Source organism: Anabas testudineus, chromosome 14, assembly GCF_900324465.2.
Source record: "Anabas testudineus chromosome 14, fAnaTes1.2, whole genome shotgun sequence".
NCBI classification, from domain to species: Eukaryota; Metazoa; Chordata; class Actinopteri; order Anabantiformes; family Anabantidae; genus Anabas; species Anabas testudineus.
In genome coordinates this window covers 6,882,096-6,901,569 of record NC_046623.1, presented here as the reverse complement: position 1 = coordinate 6,901,569, position 19,474 = coordinate 6,882,096, and the positions used below count along the sequence as shown (strand labels likewise).

Below are 19,474 nucleotides of genomic sequence, written 5' to 3'. Positions count from 1 at the left end.
AAGGCGGGATTGATGATAAGGCAGCTGCTCATTTGTAGTGCGTAAGGAGTTAGTTCCCACATGCTCTAAGTACACAAACACAGAGAGACACATCGTTCTCACACAGACAGACAGAGAAGCTGCCTCTGGAGGTATCGAGAAACACTCGGGGCCTACAAAATATTCAAGGCTCTCCTCTAGACAGAATCTCCTCCCAAAGCTTGCTGACAGAGGAGCACAGTGAACTTCCTCTTTCAAACGGCGCGCTGTCTTTATTCGCCTTAGTCTTACAGCACGCTCGTACTGTATCAAAGCCAGGACACACGCTGCTGTGTGAAGTGCCATCAATGTACATGGCGACGCACAGCTTCTCCTCCTCACACACACGCTTGGGTTCTCTTTATGTCTCTCTATCTTCCTCGCACACGCGTACAGCTTTGCGAGAACAGAGCGGGGAGCGGAGAAGGGGCTGGCAGCAGTGATGAAAGACAGTGATGAAGGTATGGTGGTAAAATACACTGTAGATGTCATCTATCTACTGATGGAGAGAACACATCACACAGACACGCTGTCTTTTAAGTTCACTTTGTCTCGGCGTACGTCCGGTATAGGTCTGGAGCAAAAGCACACATTTACACGACCATATGGATCAAACATCATTGACCACACACGAAAATACACACAAACACGTAGTAACACTTTCTCTCCATCTGTCTCCAATTACAATGCCGATTCCATGGGCGCAAAACCTAAACAAAGCCAACTGGGCACGAGGTTTAATAATCATATCATCATTCCACATGTATTCATTTATCCCCTCATAAACTGTTACTGAGCTGCCATGCCAAGCTCTCTTACACCTGCGAGGTTTTTGCTCGGGAAAGCTGCATTAGCCAAAATAAAAAAAAAAAGGCCCAGTGATGTCAGATGTCTTCTCTGAACCATATCAATTCAAATTTATTGCAGATTATTATGAATTATGCCTGTGCGTATCCACTGAGAGGTGGTGTTTGCCTTTTTATTTGTGTATAAATATGTCTGTAGTGGACACTGTCATATAAATAGGGTGGCTGGCTGAGGGCTTGTTCTCTGTGGAACTCTACAGTGGGGCAAGGCACACAATCCAGAGAATGGGTCCCTAGGCAGCCACCCATTTTATATGGGGCTGTGCTATACACACACACACACACTCACACCCTTGCATAAATAAAAACGCAAAGCGCACCTACACTGAAGCGCACAGTTAAACACACAAAGACAGACTTGGAACCTGTCAAGTGCGAACAAAATGATGACAAGACTGCGACAGATGGATTCACTGAGGAGAGACGAGCTACGCATTCAACTCAATTAGCAACGTGCTGCTGCATGACGCCAATGGGATATGGAATCTTACCATGACTGGCAACCTGTCAATCGAGCAACAGAGCCGCAAAACAAGCATCATGCAAGACACAATGAATTAAATTTAATAAACCAATAAATAAATTAATTTATGAATAAATGGTATAAATCCACGGAGTGGCAGCTCTGCATCAAAGAACAGGGCATAATGTGACTAGGGAGCCTAAATATCCCTCAGGCGTGCTCACACAAAGAAGAAACTGGCAGCAAGAAGAAGAGGAGAAGGAGGAGGAGGCAGTGGGGAGACACAGAAAAAGAAGAGAAAGAACAATGGCTGCTTCCCTCTCTCCCTCTTGCTCACTCTCTGTACCTGTGTGAACATTTGCAAGAGCTGTTCATACATTATCCTGCCACGAACCTAATGAGCCAGGCATCTTCACCCTGACACTTCCGCTCAGCTAGGCAACCCTTATTACGGTGTAGAGGCACACTCGCTCACACTCGCTCATACACAAAACACTCCGAGCTTGGCCATCGCAGGTCATCGCAGCAGCTGCATGATGGGGGAAGCAAACAAAAAAAAATAAACAAATAAACAAATAAATAAAAAAAAAACACTGCATGTCACTTGTGATGTAAAGCAGCTCGCCATATTCAAATGTATGTATATTGTCTGTCAGGAGGAATTCCACATTAAATGGCTTGTGTGTGTGATTGTGTGCCTTTACAGACACGTCAAGTTCCTAGCTCTACAAATACATGAAGCAGCATGAAGGCTGCTGGTGAATATGGGGACAGACATCATGTGCCCCTTCAGAGTTGCTGGTTATTACCAATGCTTCATTGTTCATGACGGCAGAAAAAATTGCTCTTTTTTTCTCCATTTTACAAATACATGCTTAAAACAAAAGCAAGTCTATCTTGTCTGGCAATTGTACCAGTCAGGATGTACCCCGCAGAGCTATGATTGTTTTGGCTGTTTCTGTATAATAAGCCCTTCCACTTCAAAAGAGCCTCCTACAATTGTTTAAGTGGTAAACCAGCAGGGCTGTGGGAGGCCAATCAGCTAGCAAGTAGGACCAACATGGTAAAAGTTGGTCAAATAAACATCAAACATCACGACAGCGTGCCAGTATAAAGTGGAGGTGGGGAACGGGGGATGACTGTCATGTTGGTTAAACACTTAAAATGACATCAGACACTCAGTTTGACCTTCAAAGCACAAAGGATTCAAACAAAAAGAAAATGTAAGAAAGAAACCCGAGATTGTTCTTTTTCTTTAATCTAAGATTAGATGCCTGGACTGGAAGTGATGTAATCTAATTCAGCTTGAAATCTTTCTGTGAGAAGTGATTGGTGTGGCTCAGCTGATTGTGACTTTCAGCTGTGTGGGTTGGTGTACTCTGACCACCATTACACTTAAGAGAGGGACAGAAAAAAAAATAAAACACACCAACTTCAAAGCAGTTGTGCTGAGACTTGATAGTAAGTCTTCTGTTGTCCTCTTTTCTGGGAACTTTACAGCTTCATAGCTTAAGCTGTACTGAAGTTATATTTAAACTTTGAAAAATACACAGAGCAGGATGCAATCATATTCAAATTTAAAGACGTGCCCTTCAACAAAACATACATAGCAAGATGAGCAGGAGCAGGAGGAACAACTGTGCTCATTTCTGTCAAACACCAGTTACTGATTTACAATAAGTGGTGCTTCACCAGCAGTGAATCACTGAGCATTTTCTCACTTTCTGCATAAACATTCAGCTAAAATGTAATCCAATATTCACACAAACCCTAAAACTAGATAAAGGATCAGACTCCACCAGTCCACTGTCAAGAAGACTGTGTACTTTCAACACCATGGCTCCCCCACCCAGGAGTGATCGACCGCTACAAATGACACCAAAAGAATGAATGTGTAATAGTCCTGGAGGTCACAGCCTGAAGACTAAAAGTTTCTCTCTCAGTGATTAATATCAGTGATCAGTCCCCCTTCAGGACAACATTAAACAACAATGGTGAGTTGCACAAGGAAGCAATGACTCCCCAATAAGAACATTGAAAAGCGTCATGTTTCTTATGCATTCCAGCATAAGAACCTTAACCTTAATTTACTATTTAATGGTGGACAACTGGAAGTACAGATGTTCCTGTAGTACACCTCTAGACATGATACATGTCATAAACCCAAGTGATGCATATGTTTCAAAAATGTTCACAAAGACTAGACTAACACTGCACAGCAGACACTTAGCTAATTCCCCCATGTGCTGCGCTCAGCTGTAAGATGCCTGGGTAGGCACCAATAAGGCTGTAAATACAGGTGACAATGCAGGGGGAAGCTAACACTGCCCCTGTCCGTCTAGGTAACAGACCCGTGCACATTCAATGCAATTACAACCTTCCTCCAGTTTCTCATCTTATGTGCCTTTTTTCATATTTTGACTTATAGCTGTATATTATCGAGATTAAGTTGAGCTAGTCCATATAAAAACAGAAGTTTGTGTGCCTATATGTGTCTCTCACCAGCATGGTTTATATTTTATGAGTGTGTGCGTACTTGTGCAGGAGTGGATGCAGACTCAGTATTCCAGGTCACGGTGGCTGCAATCTCACAGGAGGTTTAACCTTGGTAAATCCACTATTAGGTGTTCTGAGAATGATGATGTGAGCAGTAGATCCTCCCCGATGGTTTCACTTTCTAAGAGCATCCAGCAGGTCACAAATAGAGAAGCTGTGGGGTATTACAAGGTCAAAGGTTGGCTAACTCTCAATATGATGACAATTCCAAGGTAGCGTTTTCATTTCCTGAAGAGACTGATTCCCCATGGCAGCTGGGGCCAAAGATGTTTGCTTATTTTTTGTTCAAATACGGTCTTCTCTGCTTTTTAGAAAGAGAATTTACAACGCAAATAAGTTGCGTTGACTGTCTGCGTGCACAATCCTCTTTGCATTCAGATAAACTGTATTCAAAGAAAAATTCTAACCAATATGGCTTTTACAATACATCCACATCCATAAAGTAAGACCATGCCTATCTTACTCAAATGCGCCGCTCTGCACAATTTTTTGTCTCTTTCATTTTGTCCTTCAAATGTCTTCAGAGGTGCAGCCGTGCAGCCAACCAGTGGGAGTTGCTGATGTTTTTAATGGCACATGGTTTGTCTCCTGGTGGTGAGATAAACATGGGGAAGAGATTAAAACCCCAGGCTTTCTTCCACAATCTCCTGCCTTCATCCTCCTTCCCCTTCCAATGGTCATGCAGGGCCAGCACAGCAGACTCTAATTCAAAACCGAACCCATCCGGTTTCTGAGGCACACTAAAGCCTAAAAGACACACATGATTACAGCAACACTGATAGAGGGACAGATGTCAGTAATGGGCAGGAGTAAACAGACAGGTGACAGGGTGAGAAGGATCATTCACTGTTAATCACCAACCTGTCAGGCATGTCTCCTCAGGCTCATTGCAGAATACTAACTACTACTGTAATGCTGGTGTTGATTTTGAGGTGAGTCTGCTGAGCTGCTGATGTCAGGACATGGACTTCAACAAACACCATCAAGAGGAAGAAGGAGGGCCATGGGTCAGGCTCTGTGCTTCATGCTACGCCTCCCTGGTGCGGCAAAGGTTGGGGACGAAGTCAGCTCGCCCAGGAACTGATGAGCTAGACCAGTTATTAAGAGTGGCTAAACACATAATTTCCTTTGTCACTGTGATTAGACCAGGCAAGGGGCCCTCAGGTGGAGGTAGACCCAGAGTGTATGATTAGCTCTGCCATTTAAATGACATTCACACTAATATCAGGTCTGTCAAGGTGAGGGAACACAATGAGGAATCTGTCAGCTCACGTTGGAACGCTGAAGGAATGGAAGTAAAAGTGCAGGATTATCTGATCCCACTTGATGCAAATGCTGTGTCAATCTGTTAAGTCAGGCACAGCGGCTGATTGTTTTACTCTTTGCATCAGTGCTGCTACAGTATACAGTAGTCACAGAGCACCAAGAATCTGGGATCTGTAAACACTACAACTCCCATAGAACCAACAGGGATTCAGCTGTTTAAAAAGGGATTGGCAGTGGAGCACATTAACCATCAAAGAAGACCTAGCCCTCGTAAAAAGTGCTGGCGAAAAGACAGTGTATTTGAGTTCTGTCCAAATAGGTTTTATTCTCTCGCAACAGCTTTGAGCATTTGCTTGCTGAGCTATTTGGATGGGAACTTGTTAACTTTTCTTCTCTTGGTGGAAATTCATCTCTGAAGTCGCGCCATCTTTAAGACTCAAATGACCCTGCTCCCTCTCTTGCCTGAACAAAAGAAGGCATTATCAAACCTCACTCTCAGTAGTGCTAGATCCATTTGGTAAACAGCCTGTGTCCTACAGTAGTAATCAGAGGGTATTTTTGAGGGATTTGCAGGCTGGCCAGGAGGCATCCGCTGGAGTGATCTCTAATTGCTAGAAGCGGAGGCCTAGACTGCCTGGCGCTCTTTTGAAGCCATCGGCAGCAGCTTCCTGCCAGAGGAGCCAGCAGGGGGAGGCTTCACACTGAGCCACTCTCCTTTTTCTTTATTTCCTTCTCTTTTTCTCCCTCACCATGCCTTCATCCTACTGTTCCTGCTTTTGTTGTTCTCAGTCCACCTTCTTTCCACCCTCTTCTTTTCCTCCCCATTTCTTCTCTAACTGTACTTGTTCCCTTTTCCCACTCCCCTTTTCTCCTCCTCTCCTACTCAGTCAATGAGCCAGCAATCACTTTGCAGACAGACATCCTCTGCTCAGTCGGCCATGTTCAATCCCTAGCACCGGTGGCTGATGAGGCATTGTGGTGACGTCAAACACCAGGGTTTTCATGGAGCAACAGTTAACCTGTGGAGGCACAGCTCTGCTTCCCGGGTTACAGGACTCATACTGGCAGTCTTTGTATAAAATAATGAATGTAATATGCCACAGAGATGAAAGATAATGAGGCCAATTATTTTTTTCTTCTCACCCAGTGAGGCGGGAGAGGCAAATTTATGTCACATAGTTGGTGTATAATGATACCTAATACCACAAAGACTTTTGCTCTCTAAAGAATAGTTTTGAAATTGTGACAAACACACTCAAGAAACACCACAACCATTAGGTAATAACGTGATATGGCTGGGAAGCTGGATAGCAATGCATATCTTAAGACCTGGGCATAAAGTAGATTGGAAAAAAAAAACAACAACAATTAAAAAAAAACAACAAAAAAACAAAACAACTGCACGCTGTCATCCACACACAGTCTCACAGAAACACAACCAGTTTTTGGTTGTTTGGAAGGCTGCTTGCTCAGTGTGACATTGACTCCTCAGTGCCAATTCCACACAGGGAGCTGCACTTGCTAGCTTTGCTGCCAATCCAGGTAAAGAGATTACAGACACACACAATGCAGTCTTCTGTTCGTCTGCCAAGAAGAAAACCAGCCCTTTAAGCCCATAGAAAAAAGGCCTATACACAAATTCACAGAGCCATGGCCCCATCCTCACACAAAAACCATGAACCACCTTATTCTCTAGGAACATGGCCTCTAATATGTGCCTCGCTCAGTAGCTCTCTCATACAAAGCCGTCTTGTGACTCAAACGGCTCAGCCGGCGTTTCTTTATCCCGGTCCCCACCACTGTTGCACATTACTAATACTTGCATCATTCCAATAAAGAAGAAATTTGGCTTAAATCAGTCACACGCTCATAAAGTTACACTAATGTGTGCTGTCTGGTTTCAAACTACTGTAAAACAATATCAAAGAAAGTTACTCTGGGATTTCATCATTTTTCTTAATGGTGTAATTAAAAAGGTGAGAGAGAACGTGTGTATCACCCAAAATAGACATAGGTGCCACTTTCAATATTTTTACTCCCAGTGATTAACTAAGAACTTGTTGAAGACTAAACACATGAAAACTGCAGGCCTGACACTGGTTTTTAGCAGTACAAATTTTTGCAGTGCATAAATCAAACAATCACTGTGGTGTGCAGTTTTGACCCAATTAATCAGCTACTTAAATTATAAGAGTGGAAATTACCATTGGGGTTTCAATGTACTAATTTGCATTTTATATACTAATCTTTTCTGGGTTTGTACCGTTAGGTGTGATGCTGAGAAGATTCTTGTGAACAGTAATTATAGGAATGTCAAATTCCTATACTACGCAGTATATTTCCTTTAAAAGATTATGTACATAACCTTTTAATACAGAGATAAATTGATGTGCACATCGGATCGGAGAAGGAGGACTAATTACAAGTAGCGTCATCATCAGCGAGATGTTCATGCAGGAACAGGGTGAAAATGACCCAAAACAAATGAGAGGTTATGAGAAGATCAACATGAAAAGTTGTTTTTTCTGCTTTCAACTGCACAAATAGGCACAGCTGTAAGACAGCTCACACATTTACTGTGTTTATGGCTGTTTAATAAAAATTGCTATGGCTCTGTGTTTGACATGCACTTTGAGCCCAAAGAGTGAGTAGGAAATTTTGGGAGCAATCTGAGGAGGTGACTACTAAGAAAATATGGGTGATCGATACCTGTTGCAAACATGGTGGAGTCGTGTACATTTTAGCATCAATTAAACACATATTCAGCACTTGGTATATTTCTGGGAAAGAGTACCAGTTTCATACATGCCAATGGATATGAATATAATAACCAGAATGACTGCACTAGTGCCCTTCATTTGTGTAGCAAGACAACTTTTATTTTTCCATGCCAACAGAGCAGGACCTTCTGTTTTTAAATGCAACACTGTGTTAAGCTGCACCCTACACCCTGATCATTTCTTTTATATGATATATTTTCTGTCCCCCTGTTTCCATTCATTCTCGCAGGACAGGAAACCCATCTATGGTGTGACAGAGCAGCACTTATTAAAAACAATCTATCTATCATTTACTGTGTCTTTACTTTTAAATTAAGCACTGATGGCAGATAACGATACGTGCCACTCTTTCATCAGTGCCCCCCTTAAATATGCTACTTTTCTCACCTCAGCAACACTCTCCTTGGCATACCCAATTGTTTGACAGTAAAATCACATTTTAGATTATAGATCATATGTCAGCCTGTGTGGCAGGAGTAACCAACAGATGACAGAATGATTTTGACTTAGAGGTGTTTTAAAAGATTTTACTTCCCACCGGTATGTGTAGTCTGTGATTGCTGTGCTCCTAGCCTGATCACAGAACATAGCCTGTGTATTTGAGCATCCTCAATGTAGTATAGACCACCTGCACTGCTGAGTAAAGCAACAAGAAGTAAAAAACATAAAAAAAGTTATAAAATATATTTTGTGTGACATGTGACTTCTACTCGTTCCCCGACTTTCTCTTTTCGGCCACAAAATGAGTGCCAGGTGAAGACAGGGAGGTTGAAGCAAGGCGTGGTGGGGACACTGCAGTAGAATATGGAACAATAGGCGCCCTCTGGCATCAACCTCTGGATAGCCCAAGCTGCGCACCAAAGACACTGAACTCACCAACAATGAACTGCTGCTGTGGGAAGGGAGGCTTTAGAGAGTTCAATTTCCAACACAATTGGCTGTATTCTACTCCTTTAAATGCCAAGGAGATGGTGTGCAGCGTGTGCCTTTGTGAGGAGCTTTGCTTACAGTGAGTGTCCTCTAGCAGGAGAGACAGGGAGAGAAAGACGAGAGAAACGGACAGACGGCGGAGACAGGCAGGGTGTGGAGAAAGGTGGGACAGAAATAGTCCAACTGTGTAAAAGAAAAGAAAGAAAGAAAGAATAAGACTGAGTGACTGGGAGAGATAGAGACCAAAAAAAAAAAAAAAAAAAGAAGTGCAGAGAAAATGAGAAGGGTAGAGAATGTCTCCTCTGGCTGACGTTTTGCCAGCCTCACAGGGACCGTCTGAAGGACAATGCTGCTACTAGTGGAGTGTGACGTTTGTCTTCTATCCAATTCACCACAGCCCAAAAGAAAACACACTTATGATCAAGAGTTGATCATGCGTCTCATAGACAATAAACTCTTCCAACAAAATACAATGCATTATAGTAATATACAATACGGGCTCTATGTAAAAAAGCTTAACGGGAGGAAAGGTCAGTAAGACAACATCTGAACGGAGTGATGTGAATCATGAATTGAGTCAAAGCAAGACTAATATCAGATCATACATATCTATACAGTATATCTATCTTTACCAAGTCAGTCTGTGAGTTGAAAACTATTCTAGTTGACTACATTGTAAATCTGATGAGAGAATGCCAAAGCTAAATGGACCTACTTTGGATAAACTATAATCTATTATAAAATAGTTACATATGATACATAATCTGGGTAATTAAACACATTTTTGTTACTACAAACTAAATAATTCCATATAGTAAGCACGTAGTCTCTCTTCAGTTTCATTTGCTTATACTACAAGTATTATTTTTACAAATGTTCAGGTAAATATAAACATGCTTGCTGACTGCAAGGACATTTGTTTCCTTTCTCTCTCTTTTTTTTTTTTTACCTCAGCAAAAATTATTACTTCTAGAAAAGACTAGAAGTTGTATGCTGATGTTGTTCTTTATGATCTTAGCAAGCTTAGTTATACAACTATATGTATGTACTGTAAGCTAGATGTCAGGCTACTACCTTGAAGCACAGTATGTTTGTGTTACACCCCACAATATAAAGCAAAAAGGAGAAGTTCCATTCCCTGTCCTGCAGTGCTTTGCAGAGGCTCAAAGTGAACCGTTATCTTAGACACTATGATTATGTGAGAGGCACCCATGTTTTTTAGAAGAGCTCCATTGTCTAACATTTAGCCAGTTAAATAAAGAATGTGTTATTTTTATCTATTGCAGTGCTGAAGAAAATTCAGTAGTTATTTTTTCATGAATTAATCTGTAAGGTGAGAAAGAACACATGTGAGGAATTGATTTGGACTGTGGACTACCAGATGCCCATCGCTGGATTGGTAGGGGGTGGAAAAGTGGGTCCATGCACCGGTTTCAGTGATAATTTATTCAGTGTCCTTTCCTTCATGGTCACAGGGCAGCTGAGCCATTAATATTACACAATCACACCAATGGCTCTAATGAATTATTCACATTTTCTTATGGGTTTGTAAGATTCTATGCAATTCATCTGGAAGACCTCATGTGTTTTTAAGGTGGAAGCATCAAATATCTACAGTTTCAAATTCCCACTGGAACTAAATATCAAAATGCCAGTTGGAAGAAACAGAAACTGCAGGAGGGACTGTACCTGCCTCAGTGTCACACTCAATATAAATACGTCCGCTGTCATCAGAAAAATTGCCACAGAGGCTGTTTCTCCATCATTGTCTTCATTTGAAGGGCATTTTGCTACCCAAAGGCAAATGCCTAACACGCTCCCCGAGCGTGGCGCCCATCCCCTTTCACAAAGAGGCTGGCAGTGCAGCAGACAGGAGAGAGAAAAGCTCAAGAAATAAGAGAGAGAGAGAGTCTGATAAAAAAAAAAAAAAAAAGCTTTTGTCTCAAAGTAGACCTCACACTGGGTTGTGTCACTACAGATCAAAATCCCCTTAAAGCCATAGATCACTTCTACTATAGTTCACATGTTCCACACTTAGAAACTGTTTACCAGACTCAAAGAGTTCGCCTGCACAGTGCACACACACTTATTGAGCACACACACACACACACGGATACCCTAGGAAAAGAGAGAGCGTTTGTGCAACACCATACAGCTTTCGATCCCCGCCATCTGCACTTAAACATTTATACACGTTGAGAGATGAATCACTCGCTGCGAAAAAATAAAGTTTACATCTATATGGCAGAACCGTGCTCAAGCCCAGTTCAGTGAGATGTTGAGATTCCAGCGCTGCCTACATGTGAGCTGACTGGTGTGACAAACAGAGAAGTGTCTGCTCCTTTTTCTTGGGGAAATACCTGTCAGTGCCTGTCGACTGCTCATGCACACAATGATACATAGACACATGCAGTACACAGCCAGGGACACTATGTCTGTTAACAGTCCCATGTGAGGATTTATAGTCAATGCACATGTGAGGGCCCTATAGATAGATGAGCCACAACATTAACACCCCTTGGTGCTTTTAATTCTGTGGTGGACAGGGGACAGTATGGACTGTCTGACCAGTCTGAGGCAAGATGGGACTCACTGTGTGCTCTGACACCTGTTAGTCATGGCCAGCGCTCCCTCTTTCCCAAGCTGACCCCTGCCTGCCACAACGTTAAAATTGCAGGGTAGTATTAATGTTGCGGCTGATCAGTGTATCTGCTTAGTAGCGTCTAAGTCAGGCCTGTGAGCGTAAACACAACACCGCATTGTGGCACAGGGAGGAAACCTGTCTTTGGAAAGTCCTCTGCTTGAGAGAGAAATGTCCCCTCATCGAAGATAAGAAGCCGATGAGAGAGAGCGATAAAGTCAGTGCTTCTCCCGGGCCTTATCTGACGCTGTTATCTGACTGCACAGCACCCACCATTTCACAATCTTTACACCCTTTAAGCACCTCTCTGAAACACTCACACCAGCATCATCTCACACACACACACCCACCATCCAGTGCCCAAACATTCTAAACACCGTACCATCTTATTGATTACTTTGACATGCTCCCATTGTTGAACAGATGGTACACCTAATATCATGTGAAATGGAACTGTTCTGTGTTATCTCATGGGGAAAAGACATAAAATGACTATTTTCTCACCTTTCAGAAAGACAGAGCAAAATGGATAAAGAGAACAGAAGCTATGCACTTACCTCTATGTCTGTTAGTAGTCTTATCAAACATAAGCATGGCATCATCCACCTGGAAGACATAAAAGAAGAACTGACATTAGCTTTATTATTCTTACACCACATATTCTCAAATCTTTACGCTTGTTTATTTCATCTTTCTATCGTAACCATTTTGTGCTCACATAACTGTTGTCAGGTCACCTTGGGTTTTCCTCAAATGCTTGTAGTTCATAATTTTAACAATGCAGAACTTAAAACAATTGTAGTGGTTTTATGATTTGCCTGGATTAAAAGTGGCAACAGGACACAAAATTAACATTAACAACAAGCACTGAACGAAGGGAGGATTTTTTTGGACAATTTGTTTATTTTGATGAACACCAATGTCCAGTCTTGGGGAGAGTGACAGATAGACACATTACACTAAGTGAGTGTGAGACAAATGGGATCCTTCCTCATCTCCCAGCCGCAGAGCCAGCAGCAGCCACCATAATATCATCCCTCATCATGTCCAATAAAGCCACACACAGGCAGACAGCATTTTTTTTTCCCCACACACATCCCTGAAAAACAAATCCGCAGACACACTCTTGTTCCTCTAACTGAAGAAATGTTTAAAAAACAGACTGAGGCATGTTCATTTAGCCTGTGATTTTGTCTGGGGAGAAAATAAAAAAGGACACAGGGGTAGAAAGCAGGAACAGCAGCAGCAGCGGCAGACAGAAACAAAAAGGGGAACACTCTGCACCATTTGCTCCATGGTTCTGGTCTCTAGATAAGTGTAACAGTGTACTGAGGAGGCTTGATGCTTTGCAGGGGGAAAAGATGTGCACACAAGATTGCGTCTGTGTTTTTCATGGGGGGGTGACAAAGCTTCGGGAAGAGATGGGAAAAGACAAGAATAGGGGTCTCACTCAAGCCGAACTGTCTGATTGGATAAAGAGAAGTGCCTGGCAGCCAGGCAGACTAGCGCTGGCACACTGTTCATGCCACCCTCTTGCCACACATTTGGCACACAAGACGTTGGCACAGCTTGCAGGGCCTGGTTACTTGCGGCACGGCTCACAGGACACATGCGGCACTCGGGCACTTTATTTGCACCTCCCTATAATATTTCCAAATTGCCAAATATAGCTGGCAACACACACAAACAGACTTGACGTAACCTATATATGTAGTTCACTTAATTTTAACACCGTCATGCATTATTTTGTGAACACGGTGGATGCTGGGATCGACACAAGGTTTTAGAAACCCTAAACTTAAATGCTTTGGAGGAGCAAAAACATGGACAGGGTATGGTTAAGCAGACCACCTTACAAATGGTGCATTGGATAAGTGTGGCAGTGGGTGAGTGCCATGGGTGAGTGAGTAGTGCAAATTGTGCTGTCTGACTTAAGTGGCAGGAATTGCTCCATCAACTGTTGTCAACAAACAACCTAACAAAGGCATGGCTTACTATTGCCTATGCTAGAATAAAACCGAAAGCAGGTAAGTCTATGTTTGGTTTAACAGGAAAAATCTGAAAGTGAAAAAGAAATGGTTAAATCACCATCGATACAACTCTGGTACTGGTCTTGCAATTTGTACAACCACTTACAAAGTCATTAATTTCCCCCAAACGGTTTCCTCTGTTGACAAAGCAGAGGAACACACACACACACACACACACACACAAAAAAAAAGCATGAAAAATAACAACGTGCGTCCTGCATCTTTGAAAAATGTTCCGTCTACACACTGTATGGTGGGAAAACATACTGTATGAAAGCTGCCAAGAAAGAGCACCTGCAGCAGGAGTTTCATAAACACACATTCAAAATGTCAGTGACGTAACAGACCTCCGTCTCACGCCAGGTGATCTAATGAAAATTGCATTCAAGTGACGAGAAGGAAGATAACTGGAATGTGTAGCGCAGAGGTTTGGGATGTAATTGCCTGTCTGAAGAACACATAGAAACTTCTGAATTGTTTTTCTGCAGTGCACTAACTCCATTATTACATTTAGCACCTCGCCAGATAATGAGATGTGAGAAAAATTTTGATTCAAACCTTTTTAAAAAAAATTTTCTTTTGTATTTTTGCTGGAGTTCTCATAACACCAGAAACAGTTTCTATGGTCTCTGCGTTTGACAGCGTGAAAGCTCCACTGCAGAGCAAAGATGGAATGGCATGTTTACCAGCTACCAGCTAAACGTTTAATTTGACAAGCGCGGCTGACAGTCTGTGATCATTTACATGGGAGACAGAAATTTATAGCATTTGACTTCTGTCATCCAATGTCAGTGATATTGAAACAACCAAAAGAGTCGCTGCCGCATGCATCAGTGGAAGCGTCGACAAAATGGCCAGCGGAGAAAAGTCAGTGCTTTTTAAACTTTTTTAACAACTCTAAGAAATGGGGGCTCTCTCTTTCAAATGTTATGGCGGAGGTCAGTTTGGAGCATTTATCTCAAATCCTCTCTGATTTATTCAGTTGAGGGATAAAATAATCAAAATGTTAAATGAGGAACAAAAAAAAAGGAGAGTATACTGGTTGTTTTCTTTTTTTATAGGTAACTATAGTATAGATAGAAGTTATCTTATGGACTACATTATCTGACTGACATCCCAGAGTGTCATTAACTGTCTACAACCATCATCAGCCCATCATACAACATGACATTTAAATATTTATACTCTGTTATTGATAGTACTGCCAGTGCTGTTGCAGTGTGAGAGCTCCAAGACCGACAACGTGTAAACTGAAGCGAGGTCTACTGGAGAAAGTGTATTATATAACTGTGTTGTTTAGACATTATTAGAGGAGGAGCATCCTGTCAGAGGGTGCCATACAACAAAGAACGCAGGTTCACAGTGAAGCAGTGATGGGCACTTTAACAAAGAATGTGCACATCATGTGAGGGTCACACTCCAGCAGGTCATACAATACAGTCTCCCCTCTCTCTCTCTTCCCTCCTAGTCTCTATCTCTCTCTCTCTCTCTCTCTCTTTGCCACTTGCAGAGTCTATAGAACCATCTCCCGTGCTTCAGGGCTTTTCAATGTAGTTATTCAAGCAGAACACAACTGTGTGCCTCCATCTGATAGAAGGTTAAGGACCTCTTCACTGCTCACAAAAAAGCCCGCCACACAGAGGTGAGGCCAGGCTCACCTCAGGGAAGAAATCTTTCTCTGTCCTCCTCCTCCTTCTCTTTCACTCTTCCTTTTCTCCGGGCTTGGTGAAAAGAAAGGTTCAAAGGATAATGGCTGTCTTATCACTATGTAAAAGGGGAATGGGAACTCCAGCGAAGTGCCTGGCCTTTTGTGACAATGAAGAAAAGCGCAAAAGTCTATTTCACTGTGGAATGCACTGGAACAGTCCATGACCACTTAAAAAGAGAAGGCTGGTAGAATACAGTCGGGGGCAGAAGGCTAGGCAGCTCTTTAACTAAACCTGCAGCAAACACTTCTGAGCCAAATAACCTCCTCTTAAAAACAACGGCTGACAGGAGCGTATTAGCTATGTGAATTGTTGGCTTTCCAGCAATTTAACTTTTATTCACAACTCAGACGGTAGTGATTCAACACAGTCGTCCTTTTTAGTTTTGATTCCAGTCTGTAAATCCCATTTTTTGCAATTTGATTCTGCAGGCATTAGCTATAATAGTAAATCCATTAAATTATCGTGTAATGGTGCTTGTGAGACTGTACTTGTTCTTCTACAAGGTGAAGGAAAAAAAAAGACAATAACAACAATAGAGCCTAAAACAAGACAATTCCCTGTTTAGATGGGTAATAAAGCTAGGTTAAGCAACGCTGTCATCATGTAACAGTCTCAACAACAGTAACAGTAGTGACAGCAGCACTAGCAGCGGTAGTAGTAGTAGCAGTGACAGTGGAAGTACCAGTGGCAATACCAATTTAAACTTTTCAGTACTGGCAAGCAGTGAATGCGTGTGGGCGGATTTGTAAGTGAAGTGTGGAGTCTGAGCTGAAGAGCTGAATGAGTTTTAGTTGTAGACACAATATTATTTCAAATGATCTTAATTTATTGGAATACAGTTATTGTAACTTGGCAACAAATGTATGAATTCATGCTAACAACTCTTACATTAGAGAGTGTGTGTGTTAACTAATAACTAATTAATACTAATGCTCCAAGGTTGCTGCTGCAGTGCCAAGCGGGATGCTCCTCGTCTAATACAGGTGGGTGGTTTGATGAGGATAGTGGTGTTCCTGCAGTATTTAATGCAGCTTTGGAAAATTTACCGACCTCCCTTAGCTGAAAACCAGGACTTAGTTTTATTTTCTTGATAAGCTAAAAGGTGTATACAACACTAAGTGGGGTCTTAGGTTTCTGTCGTGGTTGCCATGTTTGTTTGTGAAAAGCAGTGGCACTTTCATTAATATTTGGGATTACTGAAAATAAATTCAGTAATTTATTACTCAATTACTGAAATCTGAATTTACAAGAATTCTAATTGTTTGGATGGTGTAGCGGTAACATTGCTGCCCCCCATGTAAAAGACCTCCTTATGCTTACCCTGCCTTTACCTTGTAAGAGTACAAGATAGTGAGAATTTGATGAAAACCAGAGAAGGTGTGAGATTTACAGGTTATAAAAATAGATTTAAGCACAAATAACGTGCATGTGTTTGGCCAGCTTAGGAGCACTGTGACAGTGAAGGTCTGTTTTACTCTGGTCACTCTGGTCTAACACCCTGGAGAACAAAGACTTCTGTTCTGTTCCTGTCATACAGCATGAGACCTCACTCCACACCAGCTGCATCCTCTTTGTCTTTGTATCAATCTATATGTTTTAACAACCTCGGGAAAGATACACAATTTAAAAAATATATAAATAAATAAATAAAGGCTGTTGAAAGATGAATTATGTATCAAAGGACAAAGGCATCAATAAAAGCGAATGTGCTCTGTTTTTGGACAGAAAAACAGCAGAGGTGCCAGGTGACAGGGAGAGATTTAAGAGCTCTGGAAATGAATTATGACAGCGATTTAGATAGGTGTCAAATGCACATTTACATTCAGCTCACAGCTGAAGGCTAGCAGAGGAGCGTTCCTGCAATTTGGGGTTGACACTGATATGTATCATATCTGATGCCAATAGAACGGAGACCTGAGTCCCAGATAGTGACCTGGGACTAGTTGTGCCCATTCTTTTGTTGAGGCTTTGGGCTCTGTTTTTGTGCTTGCATCTAGTGAGGCTTTGTGTTCTTGAATTAGGTGCACAGAGGTTTCTTTGTAACCTTCATCCATTTTATTTACTGTGAACTTTACGTTTACCTAACAAAGCCAACACAATGTTAGAATGACTTAACCTATGAAAGGTTATGAAATGCTTTTAAATGACTTTTGTCTATAATCCACATGGAAAAAATGGCTTAAGCTGTAAATTCCTGGATCCTTTAAAATGTTCCCGGGGAAAAATTTCCCAAGGATCTGTATTGGACAAGAATGAAGTCGATCAGAAACTGGTCCTTCCTAGATTAAACTCTAATGTGTTGTCACGGCCTGCTGGTGTTACGTCGCTGCTCTGCTTCACAGCCGGGCTCTTCGTGCAGCGTTCTGTGGCATAGGAGAGTGAAAAGGTAGACTGTGTGAATGTGGAAAATAATTTGGACACAGCAGTGAATCCAAGGAAGACACTGCTGTAACACTGATGTAGAAACAAGGGACTCACTGTTTTTGTAGTTCCTGAAAATTCAATGTCTTATCTCTACCCCATATCAGTTGCAGAATTAGCTTTCTATCAGTTACTGTTTCCATTAATATCACGTTGGGGCTGCACAGTGGGATGTAAAGGTCATATTGCAATTATTTTGCAAAATTGATTGTGATATAATATATATTATATACAACATGGATATGACATTCAGTATAATGAACTATCTTGAACAGAGTGAACCCAAACATTAGAATTAGGCCACACTTCTAAACTCTTTGTTTTGAGAAAATAAAATTAAACTTACATATTCAAGTTAAAATTTAAGTTTGAACAAAAATGAGGCAGAAACACTGCAGTTTACAGGGGAAAAACAATGAGGATAAATGATTGGTTGTTTCGGCTCATTAACGCTTCCTTTTGGCTGCTCCTATCCCCCTCAAACACACACTGAACACAGACAGTGAAGGAGTCAGAGGCACAGGAGAGAACATTTTGTGGACACATTTTAGCGACTTACATGACATAAAGTAGTTAGGGTTTGGTCAAAGAAGGGACCAGCACGAGTGGAGGACTTGGTTAGAGCGTATGCTGGATCATTTGGGTAATTTTGAAGGCTGGGATGTGGAAGAATGAGATTTTTTTTTTTTTTTGATTTTGATAATTACACGCATGCATATTTATTTAATTCCACTGTGTTTTTTTTTTTTTAATATATGGGGGGGGGGGGGGGGGGGTGTGTAACATAATTGCACAGGCTGACATTGTGACTGTAATTAGATTAATCGAGCGGCACTGTATCATGAACTGAAACTAGTCCATCTAAAATGACAACATCATATTTTACAGTATATTCATCTAAATATTTTGCATCCCTTAACTGGAGCACACTGTACCCGGAGCAACAATCCAGTAACGTCTGTCATAATGTACAGACAGGAACTTTAAAAATTAAATGAAAAATGAAACTGATTTAAACAACAAATAAACATATTTTGTCAATTTGAAATCTGGTCAGACAGATTTAGTAACAGTATTTATCAAGGCACTTCGGCATGATTGTCTGTTCATACATCATAAACCTCAGGAGTAAAAAAAAAAAAAGTACTCAATACAAAACATCACATATTGAGCAGAGACCCAGACAAGTCCTCTTCTCAGCAAGCCTCCGATTACTTAAAGTGCCTCAGAGGAAGAGACTGACACTCTCTAACTTCTCTAGGGGCACCAGCCGGTAGCTGGGCAGGCAACACATCCTCATTGTAGAGGAGGTAAGGGGGTACAAAAAAATCCTTACAGGAATCAATGAAGTATCACATTATTATTATCATTACCATTATGATAGATAAAGGTCACGGTCAAGAAGAAAACTCTGCTGGCATTGCCCCTTCATCAACACTCCCTCTACAGTGTAGAGCATCTAATATTCTATTACAATGATGGCAATTAACAGAGAAATGATAGCGACCCAGTGACAATGGACAAATTTGTGACAACCATTTCAATTGTTCTTTTGTAGAGCAAATCTATATCATTGTCTGGGAACGTTGAGCTGCAATGTGCTGCGTCCACGCTTGAGCGCTTTTACAAGTGGTGCTTTAACAAGGAGCAGAGGGCAAAATTTTAACTCCCTATAAGCTCCTGCAATTACACGAGGGGGCAAAAGGGACACTGTTCTTAACCGAGAGCCTGGACGGTCGAGCTACTTTTTCAGGTCCACAGCAGAGGCCAAGCCTGTACTGTTTTTCCCCCAAA

The 19,474-nt window shown here is 41.7% G+C and overlaps 1 protein-coding gene across 6 annotated transcripts in view; it reads right to left on the bottom strand.

Annotated features, from left to right (window-relative positions):
- Positions 1 to 19,474, bottom strand: part of LOC113170032 (RNA-binding protein Musashi homolog 2) — a 197,017-nt gene that overhangs the window by 71,702 nt on the left and 105,841 nt on the right. For all 6 annotated transcript variants that reach the window (XM_026371891.1, XM_026371892.1, XM_026371894.1 and 3 more), the window contains exon 7: positions 12,078 to 12,126. In XM_026371891.1, coding sequence (XP_026227676.1) covers positions 12,078 to 12,126 — 49 coding nt within the window. The remainder of the gene's footprint in view (positions 1 to 12,077; positions 12,127 to 19,474) is intronic.